The sequence below is a fragment of the Phalaenopsis equestris genome, unplaced genomic scaffold, assembly GCF_001263595.1.
Source record: "Phalaenopsis equestris unplaced genomic scaffold, ASM126359v1 Scaffold234829, whole genome shotgun sequence".
In the NCBI taxonomy this organism is placed as follows: Eukaryota; Viridiplantae; Streptophyta; class Magnoliopsida; order Asparagales; family Orchidaceae; genus Phalaenopsis; species Phalaenopsis equestris.
The window spans coordinates 61,986-84,730 of NW_018252732.1; the positions used below are offsets into that span (position 1 = coordinate 61,986).

Genomic DNA, 22,745 nt, shown 5'->3' on the forward strand with positions numbered 1-22,745 from the left:
GAGGGGCGGCTGCGGGGTTGAGGGTAGCAGAAGGGAAATTTGGAGCCGAAACGCGAATCGCGGGGATATACCCGCGATCCGCGTGTAACATAAATAAAAAAAGCTGTTCTCAAAAACGCAGGGGAGACGTGATTTCCAAACGCTACGGCGGCGGTTTCAAAAACGCCGCCGCACATTTAAGCTGTCCCAAACGGGGCCTAAGTGGGGTCGGCTACATGAAGCCTTTTTCTTCATTGCATCCTATTTAGAGTCATATTTTCATTTAATTCTAATAAATTAAGATCATTTTATATACAATATGCCCAAGTCTTCCTAGGTCTACCTCTGTCTTTCTTAATCTAAGTCGAATCTAAAACATCTACTCTTCTAATTGGATCATCAGATGATCGACGTTTAATTTGACCAAACCATCTAAGACGACTCTTTCAAATTTTGTCCGTCACTGAAGCTACACCAACCCTCTCACGGATATATTCATTTCACATTTTGTCTCTAAGTGTAAAGCTACTCATCCACCTAATCATTCTCATCTCGGCAACACTTAACTTAGTTTTATGCTTATCTTTTAAAGGCGAACATTCATCACCAAAGAGCATGGCAGGTCTCACCACCGTCTTATAAAATTTTCCTTTCAGTCTAAGTGATACCTTTCTATCACACAATAGGCCCAAAGCATTCATCCACTTAAACCAACCAACTTGAATTCTACTAATAACATCCCCATCAATATCACCATCACTTTGAACAATAGACCTGAAATTTCTAAAGCTTTCACACTTTTTAATAATTTGATCACCCATAGTTCCATTTCTGTCACTAGAGCCACTAATACTAAAATTACATTCCTTGTATTCAGGTTTAGTTCTACACAAACGAAGGCCTTTAGACTCCAAGGTAGACCTCCATAATGCAAGTTTTTCTTGAGCTTTTTCTCTCGTCTTATCCACGAGAAGGATATCATCAGCAAAAAGTGTACACTAAGATGCATCCTCCTATAAGTGTTCAGTAAGACCATTCATAACTAAAGAAAAAAGATATGTGCTTAAAGCCGATCCTTGATGTAAACCAACAAAAATATGAAAAACTTTGGTCAATCCTCCTTCTATTCGATCACAAGTAACAACTCTTGTATACATATCTTTATTGGCTTGAATATAAGTCATATCAACATCTTTCATCTCAAGAACTCTCCAAAGGATATCTCTTGGAACCTTATCGTAAGCATTTTCTAAATCAATAAAAATCATATGTAGATCCTCATTATCTCTGAACTTCTCCATCAAACCTCTCAATAAATGTATAGCTTCCATAATAGACTTGCCCGACATAAATCCAAATTGATTATGAGAAATCTTTTGTAATACGTCTTAACCTATGCTCAATTACCCTCTCAAATAATTTTAAAGTATGACACATCAACGTAATTCCTCTATAATTTGCACACTCCTGTGCATCCCTTTTATTCTTAAAATTGGGGACCAAAATGCTCTTCATCCACTCCTCAGGCATCTTTTTAGTTTTTAAAATAATACTAAAGACCTTAGTAAGCCAAGAAACTTCTAATCTCCTATAAAACACTCAAATCTCCTAAATATTTCCACATTTCAATTGGGATATCATCAGGTCCTACACACTTTTCACCCTTTATTTTCTTTAAAGCCTCCTCAACTTCTTTTTTATTAATGCGACGGTAAAAATTGAATACTTTATTATTATTAATGATATTAAGATCACTAAGGTCGATTGTATTTTTCGAAACTTCATTAAAATTTTTATCAAAATAACTCACCCACCTATACTGAATATCTTTTTCTAAGAAAATAATTTTTAATTTTCATCTTTAATACACTTTACTTGAGTTAAATATTTACTTTTCTTTTCTCTTTGTTTAGCTAGTTTATACATATATTTTTCAATTTCATTGATAACTAATCTATTATAAATATCACTAAAAATAGAATTTTTAGCATCACATATTGTTCACTTAGACTCCGTATTGGCCGTTTGATATTTTTCTCAGTTCTCTAAGGTTTTACATTTAAACTAATTTTTATAACATAACTTCTTATATTTTATCTTTTCTTGCACATTATTATTTTACCACCAACTATTTTTATTTATAGAATTTTTTTTTATATTCTCCAAGTACAACTTTTGCAACTTGTTTAATAGTGTTTGTTACTTTATTCCACATAGAATTTGCTTCTTCATGAACATCCCAAATTTTAAAATCTTGAATTTTACTATAAAAATAATTTTATTTGATAAAAATAATTTTATTTGTGTCAATTTTATTTGTGTCTTTTAAGTACCTTCATCTAATTCTGCGACGATGATTCATAGTAATCTTTATTTTACAACTCTTCATCTTAAAATCTTGAACTAATAATCGATGTTGAGTGCTTAAATCCTCACTTGGAATGTTCTTATAATCTTTACATTCTCGACGATCTCTTCTTCTCATAAGAAAATAATCAATTTGTGTTTTATTAGATACATTCTTATGAGTAATAATATGCTCGTTTCTTATTAGCAATAACAAAATCATACTCTAAAGTAAAATTTAATATAGCTCTATCATCATCATTAATAACTCCAAAATCATAGCCATCATGAATATTTCTAAAATTTTTTACCACTCCACCAACATATCCATTTAAATCTCCTCCAATAAAAATTCTGTCTTCAACAGGTATCATTTGTATTAAGTCTTCTAAGTCATTCTAAAAGAATTTATCTTTAGAACCTATATCTAAATAAGCACTTAAAATATTAAAAATCTTAGTATAAACAATAATCTTAAGGGCTATAATTTTATCTTCAACTCTATTAATTTTTACAACATTATCTTTCAAACTCTTATTTATAATTGCACCTACACCATTTCTAGTTCGACTCTTACCTGAATACCAAAGTTTAAAACCTAAGTTATCAATCTCTTTAGCGTTTTCTCCAACCCATTTAGTTTCTTGAACACATAAGATATTTATCTTTCTATGGATCATTATATGAACTAATTCCATTAATTTACCAGTGAGAGTGTATATATTCCAAGATCCTATCCTAATATTAGTTTCATGGATAACTTCTTTACCCGCATACATCCGTAATGTGGGAACCCTTGCTTTCTTAACACTACACCCGGGCCCCGGTGTAGCGACCCTTGTACACTTTTCACTATATTCAGACCATAAAATGTGCCACTTCTTGGGGGCTCCCTAACACTTACACAATGATTAAAAGGATTCATGTCATGATTTTTTCGATAAGTTTTACGTTGGTTGTCGACTACCTAACAGAACTCTCCATTTTTCACATCCGGGCTTTGGACCGGCAATGGCAGTGAAAAATTCAATTCAACAACATAGAAAAAATGTTATGATATGTTTTTTGTATTCGTGTAGGTGCTTCTAGGTTACCTGCTTTATTACTTCAACAATATACTTGATATGCATAAATTTTTTTGTTTTTTTATTATTAATATATCAGTATGCACCATTCTTGCAAATCTCATTTAAAATTCAAATTAACAAGACATAGAATGCCTCAATCAACTAATTGTAGGCTTGTTTTGGAATTTTTGCAAGTCAAATACGGACTCAAACAGCCTCAACCGATCAAATTACATTCTCCAACTCTCTTCTGGCATAAAGATTGAAACTCCAAAAGATTGATATGATAGACCTTGCATTACTAACAATGATGATATCTCAATTTTTGAAGCGAACATGTATAATTTTTTCTTTAATTTTCTTTCCTGTGTTGGTTTTCAGATTATGTGATGGAGACACACAATTTAAACTTGATGAGGGATTGTAAAGCTCAATTATTATCTTAATGAAGAGCAAAAGCTCAAAATAGTCTTCTGACCATTTGCAAATGACCAATTTAGTCCTGGAGTTTTAAAGTGCGTCACTTTAGCCCCTGAATATTAAAAATTAATTCAAATTTGTCCCTATGTTGAATTTCATGGTTAAAGTTAACACCAACCATTAACTTTGAGGGTATTTTAGGAATAAGAAATTTAAATGAAATTCTCTTTTATTTATTACTCTATTCTCATATTTAATAAAGTATTCTCTATTACTCTATTTATTTAAGTATTTTCCATTATTTCTTTCTTGTTAGCCAAAGCTAGCTGCCTGGATATGCAAACTGTTCTTTCTGAACCATTCACTTCATTGCAGATTTCCATGTAGATGATTCAGAAGTTACTTTAAATGTTTGCTTGGGCAAGCAATTTTCTGGTGGAGAATTATTTTTTCGAGGTGTCAGATGTGACCAGCATGTCAACTCAGAAACCCAACCTGAGGTTTACTGATTACACGATTTATTGTTCTATTTTTCACCTTCGTAACGTAATATATTCAATAATTGGATTTTCCTGATCATTATACCAACACAATTGCTAAAGGACAACTCATTTGGAAACAAGCATAATTGAAGAAATCATTTTTTCTTATGGAAATTATCTATACATATCTTATGTAAATCATCTATACAAGGGTATTTGTAGTCACCACCTCTGCAGAAGCCACATTTCTCTTTTCTTCCACAAAAGTCACTTTGAACTTCAATTTATAGAATTCTAACTTTGGTTTATTTTAGCTGTTAATATCATTTGTTGTTTTGGGATATTTGTCAAATTACAATGTAACCCTTTATGATTTTGAATCCAACCCTCTTATCTTTCAGCTTTTGTTAATATCTACTGTGATTTTTTTTTTTTTTTTGATAAAATTCAAGTTTTACAGGATGGGTCATGAGTTAATTGATTCAGTCAGGGCTTTGATGGGACTGATGTTGATTGGACCTTACTTTTTGGTTTGTGGAACTGCATAGGTGGTGCCATGACCGGACTTGGGATTTGGTTACCTATCTGACTGATTTTAGTGACTGGAAAAGAATTAGGCATTTGTCCATGAACCTGCTTGACTTGAGCAATCATGTCAATTCCGTTTGCATTTGGATGATTCAACCCGATTGTTGATTTAGTATGTATGGCTTGTACAAAATACGTTATTCTTCACAAGCTGGATGGGTCACTAGAAAGTCTATATAATTTAGGATGCCAGACTATAAAATGGGTGGGCTAGGCAAAATCTATCTGATCATTCATGTAGATTGGGTCAATATCAACCTTCTTTGCATAACTTTCTTATGCCAAGTTTTAGCGATGTTTTGGTGAGCAATGAATACGAATTTTCAATTAAAGGACATACTTTCCTATCGAAGATAGGAATAGCAAATACTTTGTTGCATAAGAATTTTGATCATTTAAGATAAATCAAGAATTGAGGTGTTTTACTTTGGGCGTAAGCATTGAGGGGATTGAGGCATATGCCTCGAATAAACATAATTAAAAAGTGCTATAATTAAATAAATTCATAAATATGTCATAAACAATGAATAGATTAATTTAGTTGTCATTATAAATCAGAAAATCATGCAATAAGAAAAAAAAGAAAGAAAATCTTATTAATAAATCTTAATATAAAATGAAATTGTGAAGAAAGATTCAAGGTAAGCACTCTTTTAAAATTTAAATATGACACTAGAACTATTTTCCCCATTGCAGCTGCATGCAGTAGTATATCTCCTAACTTGTTGTCAACCTCTCGGATACAGTTTCCATCCTCAACTCCTTTTTGAGCTTCCTGACACTTGCAAACTCTTTGCTCACCAGTTGTTGAGTTGCAACACCTGAAGCCTCTCTCTCTCTCTCTCTCTCACAACTCTTACAGTTCTAACTGAAGATTTTAAACTGATATGCAAGTTGTAATTGGTATATCATATTATATATATTTTTTACTAGGTATTAAGTTGAGATGTTGCCTCAAACATAAAAAGTGCAAGCCTCACTCATACCATAAAAGCCTTGGTCTCTGACTCAACTTCTAGACACCTCATTGTGGGGAACACCTCGAGGCATGAACGAAATTTTAAATCATGGTCCTATTTCTTGGAATGCTGAAAAACTTGTTCCTTCCTAAAAATTTGAAACCAAATTGTGCTTTTCTGAAAGTTGAAAATTGTAGTGTGAGGTTTACATATTTGGGGAGACTGTTATTAACAAGTAATAAATTTGATTATGCATATTGTTGTTCACATTAGAAACTATAATCAATACAACATATGGGATTGCTTCTAAATAATAGTAAAAGAAACACTGCTGGAAAACTAAATTATTAAAGTTACTTTACAACTCCTATATTATGCTACTCTTGTATGATTCTCCAATCACAGATACATCATCATCTTAAAATAATAATAAAGGGATAATCAAACAACAACTCAGTAAAAATTATCTTACCCATAATTACTGAGGAGGTCAAGAGCAAGTTCACAATTATGTTTCTTAACACCTATCACAATCGCTGATTAGTGTACCTAAACGATAAAAGAATATTCAATAGTATCAAACCATAATGATACATACCCCTACGAACAAAACACTCAACAAATTGGATGCAATTCCAAATTTAAGTCATCTACCTATCAAGAGTATGGATAGATGTCAAGTCGTGCTCTGTGTAACTATATATTTCAATACAATGATATATTTTTAGCAATATACTCTGTGCATAGTTTTTCCTTGGTTTTGGGAGGCCTTCTTCAAACTCTAGCAACTACTAAAATGGTCTTGAAATGCATCTGATTAGTGTACCTCCTTCATTTAGAATTTTGGTTTTTCTACACCAGGGCAATTTGTAGCACACACTTCAAACAATTATTAGCTTAGTTCTCTCCAAAATAGTACAGGAATAAATAAATAAATCTTATAATTGTTTTATTAACTGTCAAAATCAGGATTTTACCATTGGCATGTGCCATTTTTTATAACGTAGAATAAATAAAATGCCTCTACTAGTTTAAGTTGTGTGTAAACTAGATGAGTTTTTAGGTGTTTTTCTGATGTTTGTGCCATAGAAGGAAATTTCATTGGCTTCATTTGTTATTTATCACAAATCCTGAATTTAGAATCCACTTTTAGATCGAAACATCTCATGGAATGAAGTCTATATAAAATTATTATCTCAAATATTATTATCGTCACATTTGGCAGGTGTTTAGGCGAAAAATACAATTCAAAATATCTAACACTATGGTTCCTTTTTAGTTTTGGTCCAACTTGAGGTATTCTCTTCTCCCTTGTTCAACATTTATTATTATTATTATTATTGAAAACTATTTCTTATTTTCTAGCTTTGCAACCAAGTTAAAGTCGATGTTTTGTCATATGCTTGAAAAGTACAGTTGATTCAGTTTTTTCTATTGTTTCTAATGTGTAAAACTTAGCTAAAAATTACAGGATAAATTTTACCGTAAGACTTGCCGATTGCAAGATATGACTCAACAAACCACATTTAGTTGTTGGGGCATTGACATACATAACACCTAATTCTTCTGTATTTACATATCTAACACCAAAACTTTACATTTTATATTTATAGCAACCTGACCACAATTTTAACTTTTAAAAAGTGAAATACACCTTTTCATTCATGGAAAGGTGGAATATATGTAGGAAAGTGCAAATTCGCATAAGGAAGAAGTTTATTTTATTCTCTCAGAATATATTCCACTAATGATATTTCCTTTTATTTATATTTTCTATTATTTTCTTCTTTGTTTAGAGGGATTACAATTTAGTTTCCTTCATTATTATTATATGTAGTGAAGTATAATGCATTAGGTGTCGAGAATAAATTCTTGTTGAATTCTATATGGTATTAAAGCTACAACTCAGTCTCATTCGTACACACACATAGCAGAAGCCTTAATTCGAACAATGGCTCCGTCTCTCGCGTAAGCACGAGCAGCTTCCATCATGCGGGGCAGATTGTCTACCTTGATCACGCTATGCAGATTGTCTACCTCGATCACGCTATCAAAGGCATTTTAGTCATGGTCCATTTCTTTTTCTTGAGATTGTTGTGTCGTCTTCTCACAGACACGTTATTCAGATGTTCAATTCGAACAAAACACCCCTTTATATTCGTCTATTCCACTCGGCGCTTTGAACAACTCGAGCTTATCTCAGAACTCTTCCCTCTTCACTTCACTACGGTTTGCTAAGGCAACATGATCGATTCGGCTTGCCCTAGTTGTTCCCTCACGATCGCCGCTTACAAACGACTAGAATATCTCTTGCCTTTTGTTGAACTCGTGGTAATTGAGAGTTGTGTATCTCTATGTAGTTCCTATTTGCCTGTCTATCCAAGCAGTCAAACTAAGGGTCTTCTCGCTTTTGTCTGAAAAACAAGTCTTCTTCAATCGGGCTTCACAATCTTATCATGGCCAAACATGGCATGACCTCACAATCTTCTTCAGAAGTAACTTCCAGATTTGAGCCGACGTCTTCAATCTCTATCATACCTGAAAATTTCTATTAAATAGTCACAAATCATAATCTGCATGACCATAGTTTTCTTCAATGATCCCAATCTGTTTTTCATGTATATTTGTGGCAGAGAAAAAGACAGACACCTTACAGGAGAAATTCTAGCTCCAAAAATGACTAATTCTAAATATCAGGCCTGAAAAATTGAAGATCGTATGGTTATGCCATGGTTAATAAATTTCATGACCACAAAAATTGAATAAAGTTTACTACTCTATTAAACAACCAAAGAGATATGAGAGGTTGTACGTAAAACCTTCTCTAACACTAAAATCTCCTCATGAGTTTTTTGAGATTAAAACCAAATTACATGATCTATGACAAATAAACTTGAGTGTTACTCAATATTTCAACACTCTCATGCGTTGTTAGCTCTTAGAAATGCCCCAATGAATATGCCTTATAAAAAACTTGCATGAAGGCAAAGGGGAGAATCATGGTAATCAAACCCATGCATCCCTACCACTTGGGAGGCATTTTGCATAAGGGAGGAGAGCAAAAATAAGCCGATGATGATAGAAAATCACACAATACTATCGGTTGAAGGACCAACATTATACACTCAAAATTCCTCTCATAATAACAAGCCTAAGAAATGACGAGCTTGGTGCGATCATTATAAGCAACATGGTCATGTGATGGTAAAATTTTAGAAATTACACAATAAACATGCAAATTAGAAGTCATCTAATTGAAGATATGATAGGAAGAATCAAACAAATGCTGATGTCATAATTAACAACAATTCAAAATTCAATCTGTTCATCAAAGAGTAAATTGAGGTATCGCAAAAAAATGTTTAGTAATAGTTCCAGTTCTGGACAAGCATCATAATCCTCTGTCGAGCAACCTATCAGCTTGTTAGCTCACCATGGTATCTTATCTCATGCTTTTAGTATCCAAACAATAACTTAAAACTTTGGATAGTTGACTCTGGAATCTCAGACATATGACAGGTGGCATTAACATTTTCAAAAATTACAAGCCTAAGAGATGAAGTCCTTTGTGTGATCATTGTAAGAAACATGGTCATGTGATGGTAAAATTTTAGAAATTACATAGCAAACATGCAAATTGGAAGTCGTCTGATGGAAGATATGATTGGGAGAATCAAACAAATGTTGATGTCACAATTAACAACAATTCAGAATTCAGTCTATTCATCAAGAATTGAATTGAGGTATCGCAAAAAAATGTTTAATAATAGTTCCAGTTCTGGAAAAACATCATAATCCTCTGCCAAGCAACATATCTGCCTGTTAGCACACAATGGTATCTTATCTCATGCTTTTAGTATCCAAAACAATAAATTAAAACTTTGGATAGTTGACTTTGGAATCTCAGACCTATGACAGGTGACATTAACGTTTTCAAAATTTATAATCTATGTATCAGTCAATGTATAGTTTGAATAGCTGATGGTTCATTCTCACAAGCAGTAGAAGTTGGACTAGCCAAATTGACAAAGGATTTTCATTTCTACTCTGTTCTTTATGTTCCAAAATTAAACTACAACTTACTCTTACTCATCAAACTTACTCGTGACTTAAAATATGATTAAATTTTATTCAATTATTATGAGTTTCAGGCTGTGAATTTAGGAAAGGTGATTGGCAGTGCTGAGATACCTGAAGGTCTGTACTTGCTCAAAGAAAATAACTTTATTGGTTGGCAGTGTCATCCCTTAAGTTGTATTTTTTAGTTCAATTTAAATGTTGTCAATGTAGTTTTAGTTGAGTCAAGCCATGTTGAGTCACTATCGTCTTGGTCATCCAAATTTTGCGTGTTTGAAAAAAGATGTTTTCACATGTACTTAACAAAAAATCTAATTTTTATCAATGTGAAAGTTGCAAAACATACAGACATGTATACTCTAAATTACAATACAAATTTTCACATCCTTTTTATTTAATTCTATGCGGATCCTCATAAGCAAACAACATAGATGGGGTCGATGATTTGTTTCATTTATAGATGATCACATAAGAACAATATGTATATTTTTTATGGAAGAAAAAATTGAAACAAAAACCATATTTAAATTATTTTATTTTATAATCCTCACTCAATTTCAAAGCAAAATTTAAATTCTTGAAATTGATAATACTAAATAATATTTTTTTACATCCTAGTCCTTATATATACAAGTGTAATATTACCCATTTAAGCTTTTATGTGGATGCTCAACAAAGTAGGGTTGTTGAAAGGAAAAATATGCGCTTGAGGTGGCCCGTGCCATTATATTATTTAATCTTGTGCCTGAACATTTTTGGATGAAGTGATTCTCACAGTCACTTACCTCATCAATAAGATGTCTAGTCGAGTCCGATAACATAAAGTTCATTGTAACATTCTTATGGAATTTTACCCATATCTGCTCTTTTTCTTATCACTACCCAACTCAAGGTTTGAAATTAATCAAAGTGGGAACAAAGAGTCGAACGGTGGAATTAAATTTTTTGTAACTAACAATTTATAATCCAATTGAATTGAAAGAGTCACCAAAGAAAGTAAATTAAATTAGTGTAATTAAATTTATCTTATTTATGATTGTTCACATCCACTATGAATATTTCTTTCTCTATTATTCATCTTTTAATCAGATAATTAAACATAAATTGTTAGATTAAAAAAATAGTGAGCTAACCAAAGCTAATGAATGCTTGAACTCTTAAACTATAGTAACACAATGAAAGGAAAATAACATGATTGTCAGTTAAACTTTATGTAAACCAATCTAAAAACATCTGAATGTTTTTACTATCAATGATATTCAAAGTGGCTCTAAACATTAACTATGTCTTATTATGTCATTTACATATCAATATCTTTTCAATCTGTATACAACCGTCACAAAAATACTCTCTAAACTTGTATCAATGAAGATATATCAATATCAAGATAATTTTTCATTTACGTTAATGTGTATTTTAGCATTTCACTGCTAATATCATAAATGAGTGAACTCCATCATAGTTAAACATACAGAAACAATCACTTTATATTGGCCATAACATTCATGTTTTCATGTCATTTAATATGTAATATTTAATACTATAATGCATAAAATTTTTCATAATGGGAGACTATAAATATTCATATCGGAATGATCGATAAAATTTTAAAATAGAGGAATAATAATGCATTAATCAGGAATCATTAACAATTCATACGATTATTTTATACGAGATAAAAAATACTATTATAATTTAAGAGTATAGTACTCGCCTCAATGCTTAGAAGATTCCTTTGCCTGTATTTTTTATATGTTTTCCTTCAGTAGAAAACTTATAATAAAATATGCAAAGTATTCTTATTAATTTATAATGGTTTAAATCTTACTATTTGTAAGTAATTTGTCTGTATTTTACTTTTATAATTCATTATTTTATTTTAAACCCTTAAATATATTGCTTCAAATAGTATATTTACTTATTGTTATCTTAATATTAAGTATTATGTCACAATTTAATTATTTTAATTTTTAATAGTACTTAAAATTTTTTTATCAATTAATTTATAACTCTATAACATGAAGGTTAATCTGTAATAAATTTGAGTCATTATTAAAATTCAATTTTTTTTATAATAATACTTAATCTATTATTCCCAATTTATATCAAATTACTTTATAGTGTTTGCTTAAAAAATTAACTAGTTCAAACTCACCACTTAATCTCATTAGTTCAAACTCACCACTTAATCACGATCGCTCCCAAGTTTTTAATTCGATTGATCTACCAGTTTTAATGAGTAATACTTAATATAAATTAATAAAAATCCATTAAATGAATTAAATAACTAATAAAAATTAAAACATAAAACCCATAGCGCTTATCTTATCAAAGGCATGACTCGAGTAAGGGCTCATTCTTCCTCTTCTCTGGCACAACCCACATGTGGCGTCCTCCTTCCTTACACTAGGAAAGCACTTAACCTCTTCAATTGGTCTTATCGCAAGCAAAGCCCCTCTTCTCCTCCCTTCTTCCTTCGGCCACAATCTCTTCAGCTTGGTAACTACGAATGTTGCTTCTTCGTCTTTACTTGCTCAACGGTGTCTCCTTTGGTTTTGATCGCTATGTTGTCGCCTCGTCAAGGGCTGGCTTGCTCGATGATGTCTCCTTCCACTTGAAAGCAAGATCCTACCTCTTCTTTCTCTTACTTTTCATCTACTCACATGGCTTGCTTGCTTGCTTGTTTGGCTTGTACTGCTGAAATTGCTTGGTTAGGGTTCAGCTTCCTCTTAGTGACATTGCTACTTTCTCCTTTCTTCTCCGTTGCTCTCAATCCCTATGTTTCCTTTGTGTTCAGTAGAATGAAACAAGAGAAAATATTCGTCGTTTTGTTTCCTGCAAGCATTATGTCTCATTCGAACAACACATATCATTTTTTTAATTCTATTTTATTTTCTTTTTACATGGTTATTACACTTCTAACTTATTATTAAAGATTTTTAGTTGTATTGTCTTTGTTCACATCCATCAACAATACCACACAAAACTTGGTTTTAGGTCTCTCAGATGCATCTTTTTTTATTACTTCTCAGATCAAAAAAGGTACAAATGCTATCGTCCAACCACTAGAAAAATATAGAACTCCATGGATATCACACTCTTTGACAATCAATCTTATTTTCTCAAATCTGAAATTCCGGGAAAGATTCAAGGGAATATTATATTTGAGATTTTTTCCAAGATATTTAGACCATTTTTTTTTAACTAAACCTAATTATCCCTCAACCAGCTCCACTTAAAGAACCAAACCGTGTCACAGAACCTTTTTCAATTGTCTTTTCTCCACCTCAGCATGACACCAATAATCAGGAATTTTATCTACATCAGAAGAAAAAAGACCATTGAGCATTTAGAGGATATTATGTAGACCCGGGACTATTAAGAGCCAAAGCAATGTCCTCCAGATAATCATAATGGTATGAATTCCTTAACTCACGACTCCCTTGCACTGATGGTTATGATTCTAATAAACCAATTGCACATACTAAAGGTATCCAAGAGTGCAATGGTCATCCAATTGAAAGATATGAAGCTTATGGGAAGTTGCTATCATGTTACGGGCTTTTAGACAAACATTAATATCGTGCAGGTTCCCAACTCTATCCAAGAAGCTCTAAAAGTTCCAGCTTGAAAACCGGCATTGGAGGAATAAATCTGGGATTTAGAGAAGAATAACATATGGACACTTAAAGAGTTACCTCATGAAAAAATCTTGTAGGTTTCAAATGGATGATATTCACGACCAAAGACAAAGGAGATGGAAGTGTAAAGAGATTCAAAGCCAAATTGGTTGCCAAGCGCATCATGCAATCATACGAGATTAACTACCAAAAAATATTTGCATCTGTTGCCAAACTTGATGTACAAGTCTACATGACTGTACCTCTGGGCTTGGAAAATAGGTCAAGCTTTGTAAGTTGAAGAAGCTATTATATGGCTTGAAGCAATCTCCTCGTACTTGGTTTGATATGTATGTTAAAATATTGATTACAAATAGATGTCATCAATGTCAAGCTGATCATACACTATTTGTTAAATCCAATACTATAAGCAAAATTGTTATTCTCATAGTATATGTAGATGATATTATCTCTTTAGGTGATGATTCACAAAGGAAATTATCCGACTTGAAAAGATGCTTGAAATAGAATTTGAGATAAAAAACCTTAGGAATCTCCAATATTTTTTGGGAATGGAAGAGATGTCGTCTAAGGAGGGAATTGTCATATCCCAAAGGAAGTATATCTTTCTAAGGAGGGAAGAGACCTGTTAAACTAAACTAGCATGTTTAGGCGTAAATTTACTGAAACAAGTATGGATTCCAACAAAAGGCTAAACAAAAGTGAAGAAAATAGTCCAATTGACAAATGAAGATATGAAAGACTTTTGGTTAAATTACTTTTCTTAACCATCAAACAATACATGATATTACATACTCAGACAATATAGTAAGCTAACACATGAATAATCCAAATGAAGATCATTTGGAAGTAATGAACATAATCTTAAGATACTTGTAGATAACCCTTGGATATGGTTTGCTCTTCGAAAGAACTGAAAATCATTAGATTGAGGTTTTCACAGAAGCTAGTTGGACAGTAGAGGTAGCTGATAAGAAATTAACCGTTGTATACTGTTTATACGTTTGGGGCTAGTTCGTCACATGGAGAAACAAAAAATAATAAGTTGTTTTTTGGAGTAGTGCATACTCTAAATATCGTGCTCTTGCACCAGGAATATGTGAGAGAATATTGATTCAAAGGTTCTTGAAGGAATTTGTTGTTGAGATAAAAGACGCAATTAAGATGTTCAGTGATAGCAAGCAGTCATTAGTATGATTAAAAATCTTATGCATTAGGACAGAACAAAACACTTAAAGATTGACCAATACTTAATATCAGAAAAAGGTTAATAATGAGATTGTTCAACTCAGCTATATTCCCACACAACTTCAGATTGTTGATTTTCTTACCAAAACACTATTATGATCAGTCTTGATGAATTGAAATCCAACTTGATTTGCACAATATATACAACCCAACTTGAGGGGAGTGTAAGAAAGTACAAATTTGCATTAGGAAATAATTTATTTCCTTCTCACATAATATTTTCCACCAACGGTGTTTCCTTTTATTTTTATTTCCTATTTTTCTTTCCTTTCATATTTGGAGGGATTCCTAGTTTGTTTCTTTCATTATTATATCTATGCCATGAAGCGTAATGTATTAGGTGTAACGAGAAATAAATTTCTTTTTTGAATTCTAGAATATATAAAAAAATTTAAGTTTAGGTGTTAGATATGTAAATACATAGGATATAAGTGGTATGCACGTAAATTTTCATTATTTGTATGGTTTTTTTTTTTTTTTTTGGAAATTCTGTGAATTGTTTACTGATATGTGATAGCTTTCACTTTCAAGTGTAAACATTTTTGGTAACACAGGTCTTCCTTTTTTAAGTTTTGGTTCTCATAATTTTAACGTGCTCGTCATTAATTTAATTCATTGTTTTAAGCGAGTCGTGGAATTTAAAATATCATTACACCAAAAAGAATTTAGAATATCATGAAAATTACAGTGCTTGATTCTAGTAACCTGGTTTATTTGCAGGAAATATTGGAGTATTCTCATGTCCCTGGTCAAGCTGTACTTCATCGTGGTCGTCATCGTCACGGAGCCCATCCCACAGCTTCCGGTTACCGGATCAATTTGCTTTTGTGGTGCAGAAGGTAAACATTGCTTGTTTCTTTTACATGCGCTACCTTAGAATAGATGTTCCATAGTGGCTGTCCTGTTTATACTTCTCCCGCATTTACCGTTGAGCAAATGAAATAAAACGTTTAAATTTTTTAAAAATTAGTGAATATATACACGAAAAGTTAGTATGAATTACATTTATATGCTAAGTTTCTATGCCTATGCAGCATCCCTGAATCCTTTAGTTTTTGAGTAATACGAATCAGTTTTTTTTTTATATTTCTATTTATTTTAGTAATATAAATCAGTTTGAAACTAGTAAACCACTGTACTTCTTGACTCAGTGCAAAAGTAGAATTTGACCTAGTTTTATGAAAGATTTGCATGCATACCACACAATTCTTATGCATTTACATATCTAACACCTAAAATTCTATTTTTACGTTATATGCTACCTTATCCATGAATGGGTGTATTTCACTTTGTAAATGTTAAAATAATGGTGTTTTTAATGTGATATGAACGACTTGGCTCGTATAAATGTAAAAATCAAAATTTAGGTGTTAGATATGCAAGTACATAAGAGGTGAGTGAGTGGTATGTATGTAAATAACCGTACTTTTAGGGTCTGTTTGGGGCAGCTGCAGCTTATCCAGTTTCTGCTGATAAGTAGCTTATTCTGATAATCTGTTGATGAGCAGTTGATCCGAATAAACTGTCTTGTTGTTTGATTTGTGTGTTTGGAAAACAACTGATTTTGGATAAATGACTATTCTGCCCATGTTGTGGAAAAGTTGTTTAGTTGTTTGGTTTGTGTGTTTCGTAAACAGCTTATTTGCAGACTTTTTTGGTTAAATGAACAATCTGTCACGTAGAATTTGTAATTTTCTCAACAAAATTTGAATTTCAAATGTTAAGACAAGAAAATACAAAAAAATTGAGTTACATTTACATAACTCAAATATTTCCGATCACATCAAATAAGCACATTTACATATACAAAAATAAAATACATTTTCACATACTAATATGGAGTATCATGAGACAAAAAAAAAACATGTTAAAATTACAAGGATAAAAATAATAATGTTAACTTTAAAATGTAGCAGCATATCACGGCCCATGCTGCCTGGCTTGATACTCTAGAAACCAGAGCAAACATGTCCGTCTGGGATACCGTTGAAATAGAAGCACTAGAACCAAGAGAGGTGTCCTGAAATTGTGATACCGACGAACTCCGAGCAGCGCTGTCCTGTTGGGTTTTCATAGAAAGCGACGTACTGTCGGCCCACCTAAAGAAAGTGCAGTCCTCCTGTCGTTGTGTCCACCGCGGACATCTGTAAAATTGCCTGTCGTAGCTATGTGGCTGCCATGACGTGAGTAGCAAGGTCGGTAGCCCGCACCGGCACATCACTTGCTCTGACTTCCCTGAATATCTAGAACTCATCGTCCTACAGTTAATAAAAAGATAATAGATCAGTAAAAAAAATGAGGAAATATTGAAAATATACTTATTGAAGTATGGAGAAGCCAGCACAACACTGCTACAGCTCATTATGTTTTTTCCGGAGCTGAAAGCTTCTTTCTATTCAATCTAAAAACTTTATTTTTAACAGCCCATAGATGTTAACATAAAGAAACTGTTATAAGAGCATCATCCTGAAGTGCAATGTCTAACCCATGCAAGATGCAATGAGAATAACACCCTTTATGTTCAATGAAAGCATGGTCCAAATATATTCTCATTTTTATATCTCCATAAGCCACTGCAGGGCAAATTTACAAGATGACTCAAATTCAAAACAGGTAGCATCATACTTGAAAACCCGTAATACTTGAATCTGGCTGTTTATAGAAATAATTGTTTGCTAACATAATAAAAGATTGCTTCAGAAAGCATAGAATAGAGGAGTTGAAGTTGTAATATGTGCTCAGAACCAAAATCTCCAACCAGCAACTAGCAAATATCCCCCAAGCAAATATCACCCAAGCGAGTATTTTAACAAGAGTTCTGAAGAGAAGATACAACATTTTATATACGTATTCACATTTCCCCCAAGCAAGTTAACCAAGGCAGCAATCATGAAAACACATGCTTATCGAACCAACAACTAGCAAATAAGTGTAAAAAAAATGTAAAAAAAAAAATGGACACCCTCACAGCATATATGCATTTATTCCAGATAAGTGAAGCAGTCTATATGCATGTTCATATAAGCATAAACTCAAGACTATTCTTATATGCATCAACTAAAGACTAGCTGATAACAGAAATTAGAAGCCCTAACCAATGACATACACAGCACCCGTTACATATACAAATATATCCAGAATATAAAACAGCTTCATGTGAATTGAAACAAACTGCAATTTTTTTTGCTGATGACATATAATAGCAGCCATGTAATTTTTCTGTTGATGACACGAGTCCAACATATAATAGCAGACATAGAAATGTTGTCATATAGTAGCTACCATATAATAGCAGCCAAACAAATGCTTGCCCAGGTAAGCAGTCTATATAATAATTCACCTTTACTCATACAAATACCTTTACTCATACAAATGCTTAAGAAAGTACGCAGAAAATGTATGCAGTGTTTAATTCACATTTATGCATACAAATTCTTAATTCAACTTTACTCATACAATACATTTACTGCCAACTGATTTTTCTCACAAAAAATGTATGCAGTGTTCCCCTTTTCCTTCTTATACAGATCTTATGTACATTGTAACTGCACCTCACCTGTGAAGCTACACAGATCTAATTTACATTGTAACTACCCCCAATAGGCTATTTATTGCAGCGGTTGCCCTTAAAGAATCGAGCCATCCAAGCTGCTAGATAATAAGAAATATTCATTTGGGTCTACATTTGTATTTAACAAATTATGAGATGCACCATCAAACGAATAAAGCATAGGAAGGATTGAGTACAGTTTTTTTTTTTTTTTTTTAAAAGAGAGTGAAAATATATGCTGATGATATGCTCGGGAAGATGTCTGTAGAAAATGCTCCAAACAATAACTAAAACTGATACTTTTTTTTTTCAGAGCAACAGAGAAAGGAAAATATAGCATCTCCATACAGTACTCAATACAACTACGTAGCTGAAATGATCTATGCAAATATAGCATCTCCATACAGTACCCAATACAACATCCATATAACTCCCAGAGGGACAGGACTATAGCATCTATATAATTTCAATTCTAAAACCAAATTTGCATTTATCTTATCATAATATCAATGCAACAAACCAAACTTGCATTTACCTTATCAGAATATCAAGCAAGCACATACTAAAATAAAAAAAATTCCCAGGATACCAGACACTGAGATGAGAAGTTTACAAAATTTTCATTCCATGCTTCAGTATTCTCGATATAGAGATTTTCCATAAATGTCAGTTTTAATCCAGAAAGTATGAATACAGTTTGAGCCAAAATTACCCACATGAAACCAATTCTACTTCAGTATACCACAACCATAGTATACTACAGAAGTTTGAGCCAATTGATATTTATGACAAAAAGACTTCATATACGTTACCACATAATTCTTATGAATTTTCATACATAATAAATATAAAGCACCCTCACGGAAAATGCTTGACCATCCCACGGAAAATGCTTGCCCATCCCACGGATATTCACATATATTAAATTGCATCTCATTGACTCAAGTACAAAACTGCACTTAAATAAAATGCCACAGATATGCAACCTTCTTTTCAAGAATAATAGTATTAATTCTTAAAAGATATGCAACTTCACTGCTGCTTCTTCAAAACATGGAGTTACTATGGAATCATGTCATACAATATTGCAAATCATATGAGTAGCACAAAAAAACATGCCATTGAATATTGTCTGTTACTAAAAAAAAGGAATTCATTTAAAAAGATATGCAGCTCGACACACATAGTACGTATTCAAAACATAAGTGAAACACAACAAGTAGCATTCACAAACGTTTAATTGGCTAGGCTTATGTCATTTGTTATTTGCTCTCTCAAAGCCGCTTTCTCCGAAGCACCTTCTCCATCTGGGCTGTGTGATTCTATTGATTCAAGTTCGAGTTGTGGGATGGTACGTCCAACGTGGTATTCAAATGCCTTAGGTGGTATTTGCAATAAATCTTCTTCTATAACGGCAAATTCTACATCTGTCCTGGAATGATGTCGTCAAATCAAGTTGTGTATTGTCATTGTGGCCACTACAATTTAGACTTATCTTGGAAATGGATAAGTTGACATATCACGTAAAATAACTCATTTTTTCTTCCAAACCACGAACGATCTCTCGATCACACCACACAAGAATGAACGCCTTTTGTTAAAAATTTCTTTCTTGTGTCATGCAACTCCGCTCGATCTTTCAAAATCAAGTATATGATATTTTGTATCTGGATATGGTTTCAAATATCCCCTTTGTAAAGGATACCCGACATCGACTAAGTAGTGACTAAGTAGGTAAGGTTTTCTGGTATTTAGAAAATTTATAGAAATTTGGATGGTCAAAAGTAAAACACGTCATAGCCTTTCTTTAAACCTAGACAGAAACCATATTTTCTGTTGCTAGTAGCAAACTTGAAAACACGGTTGTCGTGTGCGCTACTTTCCCATCCAGTCATCGCATAGGTGAAACACATGTTGAAATCACAAACTGCCATTACATTTTGTATTGGGGATCTGTACCGTCCAATGTATGCAGCTTTCTCTGTGCTAGAAAGACGTGCGTCGACATGTGTTCCGTCAATAGCTCTGACGCAATACTGTGATGAACAAATTTATCAATAAGAAAATCATGTGTAAAATTGTAGTAACTGACCTTTAAATTAGGGAAGCACCTTAAAGAACGACATATATCAAGGGTCATTTGCAACATGTGTGGGGATGGACTAGAATGTTGGGTCCTCTGACTTGACTATTTCACATGTCAGACTCACTAGCGCATTCAACCCAACTGAGAAATATCTACTTATGTTTTCCGAGGAATGTTGAAACAATTCCATAGCTTCTCTAATGGATTCATTCTGGGATAAAATGTAAAGTGTTATTGCCAACACCTCTCTAACTGTCGTTCTTGATGAACCATGCAATCCATGAAGGGTCCGAAGTTTATTAAGCAGGTCCAGAAAAATTATTTGTGCTGTCCTTCACCATTTTGAAATTATTTTTGCAAGTTTCAATCAAGGGCTCAATAGAATCTCTAACAAATGCAAATCCTTTTTTATTTTTTGCAGGTCGGGGACGCTTTGTTCCACCAGTGGATTGGATATCTGCGGGGATTTGACTGGGACCTCCTGAATCACCTATATGCTCGACCTTCATATCCCGTGCTAAGTTTGTGAGGCCCTGGGGTGAAAAAATGAGCTCTTGTTGCTATAACGCTAGTAAACATACCAACAAACTTATCCTCGAAAGCTGGTTCAATGCCAGTCAATTTGATTTTTTTGGTCGCTAACACTGCTTGTAACAACAAGAAAAATGTAATCAATATTCAAAACATTTGACTCTGAAAATACGTTGAAATAGTGATGTAATTACCTTTAACTTTTCTGTCCATCATTCCTCTGGTGCATCAATTGTTCGCTTTAGTGGATCCCATTCCAATCCAGTTGATCCCTTTTGAGCTCTTTTCATAGTTTCCAGTACTTTTTTTAATTAATCCTATTTGTTTTTAATTTCAACCGATCGTAATCCCTTTTAATTATTTCCTTGAATTTAGTCGTGAGATTCTGCCAACATTCTTTATTAAAATAAGTAATCGGTCAGTTTCTCAATTCGACCTTCCTCAGACATAGATAAAAAAAAAATATTAGTAGCCTCTATCCCACATAGCTGATGATCTGGACTATTTAGATTTACTCATTTTTTAATGTGACATGAATGGATGGTAAGATGACGTGTATGTAATATAATCACATTTTCACAACAAGTATTGCATGCTTTTTAAAATTAAAAAAAAAATGATATAACTGTAGACTTTTCGTACCAGTGTAGGACAATCAACTTCAATAGAAAAAAAATTGATATAACTAAGGACAATCAACTGCAATACAAAAACTTTGTATTTTCTAGCAAAATTTGGTTACAACATAAGCTAGCAAACACCAATATGATCTCAAATTCAAATTAAGAAACCTCATTCATATCAAAATTTAGCCTCATTGATACATAGAAACTAAAGTTACCTCCTCATCTCCAGATCCACTATATTTGTCACATTTCTTCGCTAAAACCTTATAATGAAAAACAACAAGTTACACTACGCAGAGCAACCATAGGATACTTCATTGAACAATCATAGCATCATCCAACTGGCAAACATCATCAGCTTGCTGCAAATCTTCCATAGCCTAATGCCTCCCTAAGAACACCTCATACAATGTAATATTGTTATACTTATACCCTAATAATAATAATAACATGGTGGCACTAACATGGTGGCACTAAAAGATGGAAAAATGAAAATACGTTGAAATAATGATTTAATTACCTCTAACTTTTCTGCTTACCATTCCTCAGGTGCATCAATTGTCCGCTTTAGTGGATCCTATCACAATCCAATTGATCTCCTTTTGAGCTCTTTCCAAAGTTTCCAATACTTTTTTTAATTGATCCCATTTGTTTTTAGTTTCATCCGATCGTAATCCATTCCAGTTATTTCCTTGAATTTAGTCGTGAGATTCTGCCAACCTTTTTTTATTAAAATAAATAGTGGGTCGATTTCCCAATTCGACCTCCCTCAGATATAGATCAAAAAAAAATATTAGTAGCTTATTTTTCTCACATAGTCGATGATCTGGACTCTTTAGATTTACTCATTTTTTACTGTGACATGAACGGATGGTAAGATGACATGTATGTAATACAATCACATATTCACAACAAGTATTGCATGCTTTTTAAAATTAAAAAAAAAATGATATAACTGTAGACTTTTCGTACCAGTGTAGGACAATCAACTTCAATAGAAAAAAAATTGATATAACTAAGGACAATCAACTGCAATACAAAAACTTTGTATTTTCTAGCAACATTTGGCTACAACATAAGCTAGCAAACACCAATATGATCTCAAATTCAAATTAAGAAACCTCATTCATATCAAAATTTAGCAT

At 32.7% G+C, this 22,745-nt stretch overlaps 1 protein-coding gene across 1 annotated transcript in view; it reads left to right on the forward strand.

Annotated features, from left to right (window-relative positions):
- LOC110039020 (uncharacterized PKHD-type hydroxylase At1g22950) overlaps positions 1-22,745 on the forward strand; it is a 66,297-nt gene that overhangs the window by 40,740 nt on the left and 2,812 nt on the right. The window contains exons 7-8 of the mRNA XM_020743960.1: positions 4,188-4,312; positions 15,528-15,646. Of these exons, the coding sequence (XP_020599619.1) occupies positions 4,188-4,312; positions 15,528-15,646 (244 nt within the window). The remainder of the gene's footprint in view (positions 1-4,187; positions 4,313-15,527; positions 15,647-22,745) is intronic.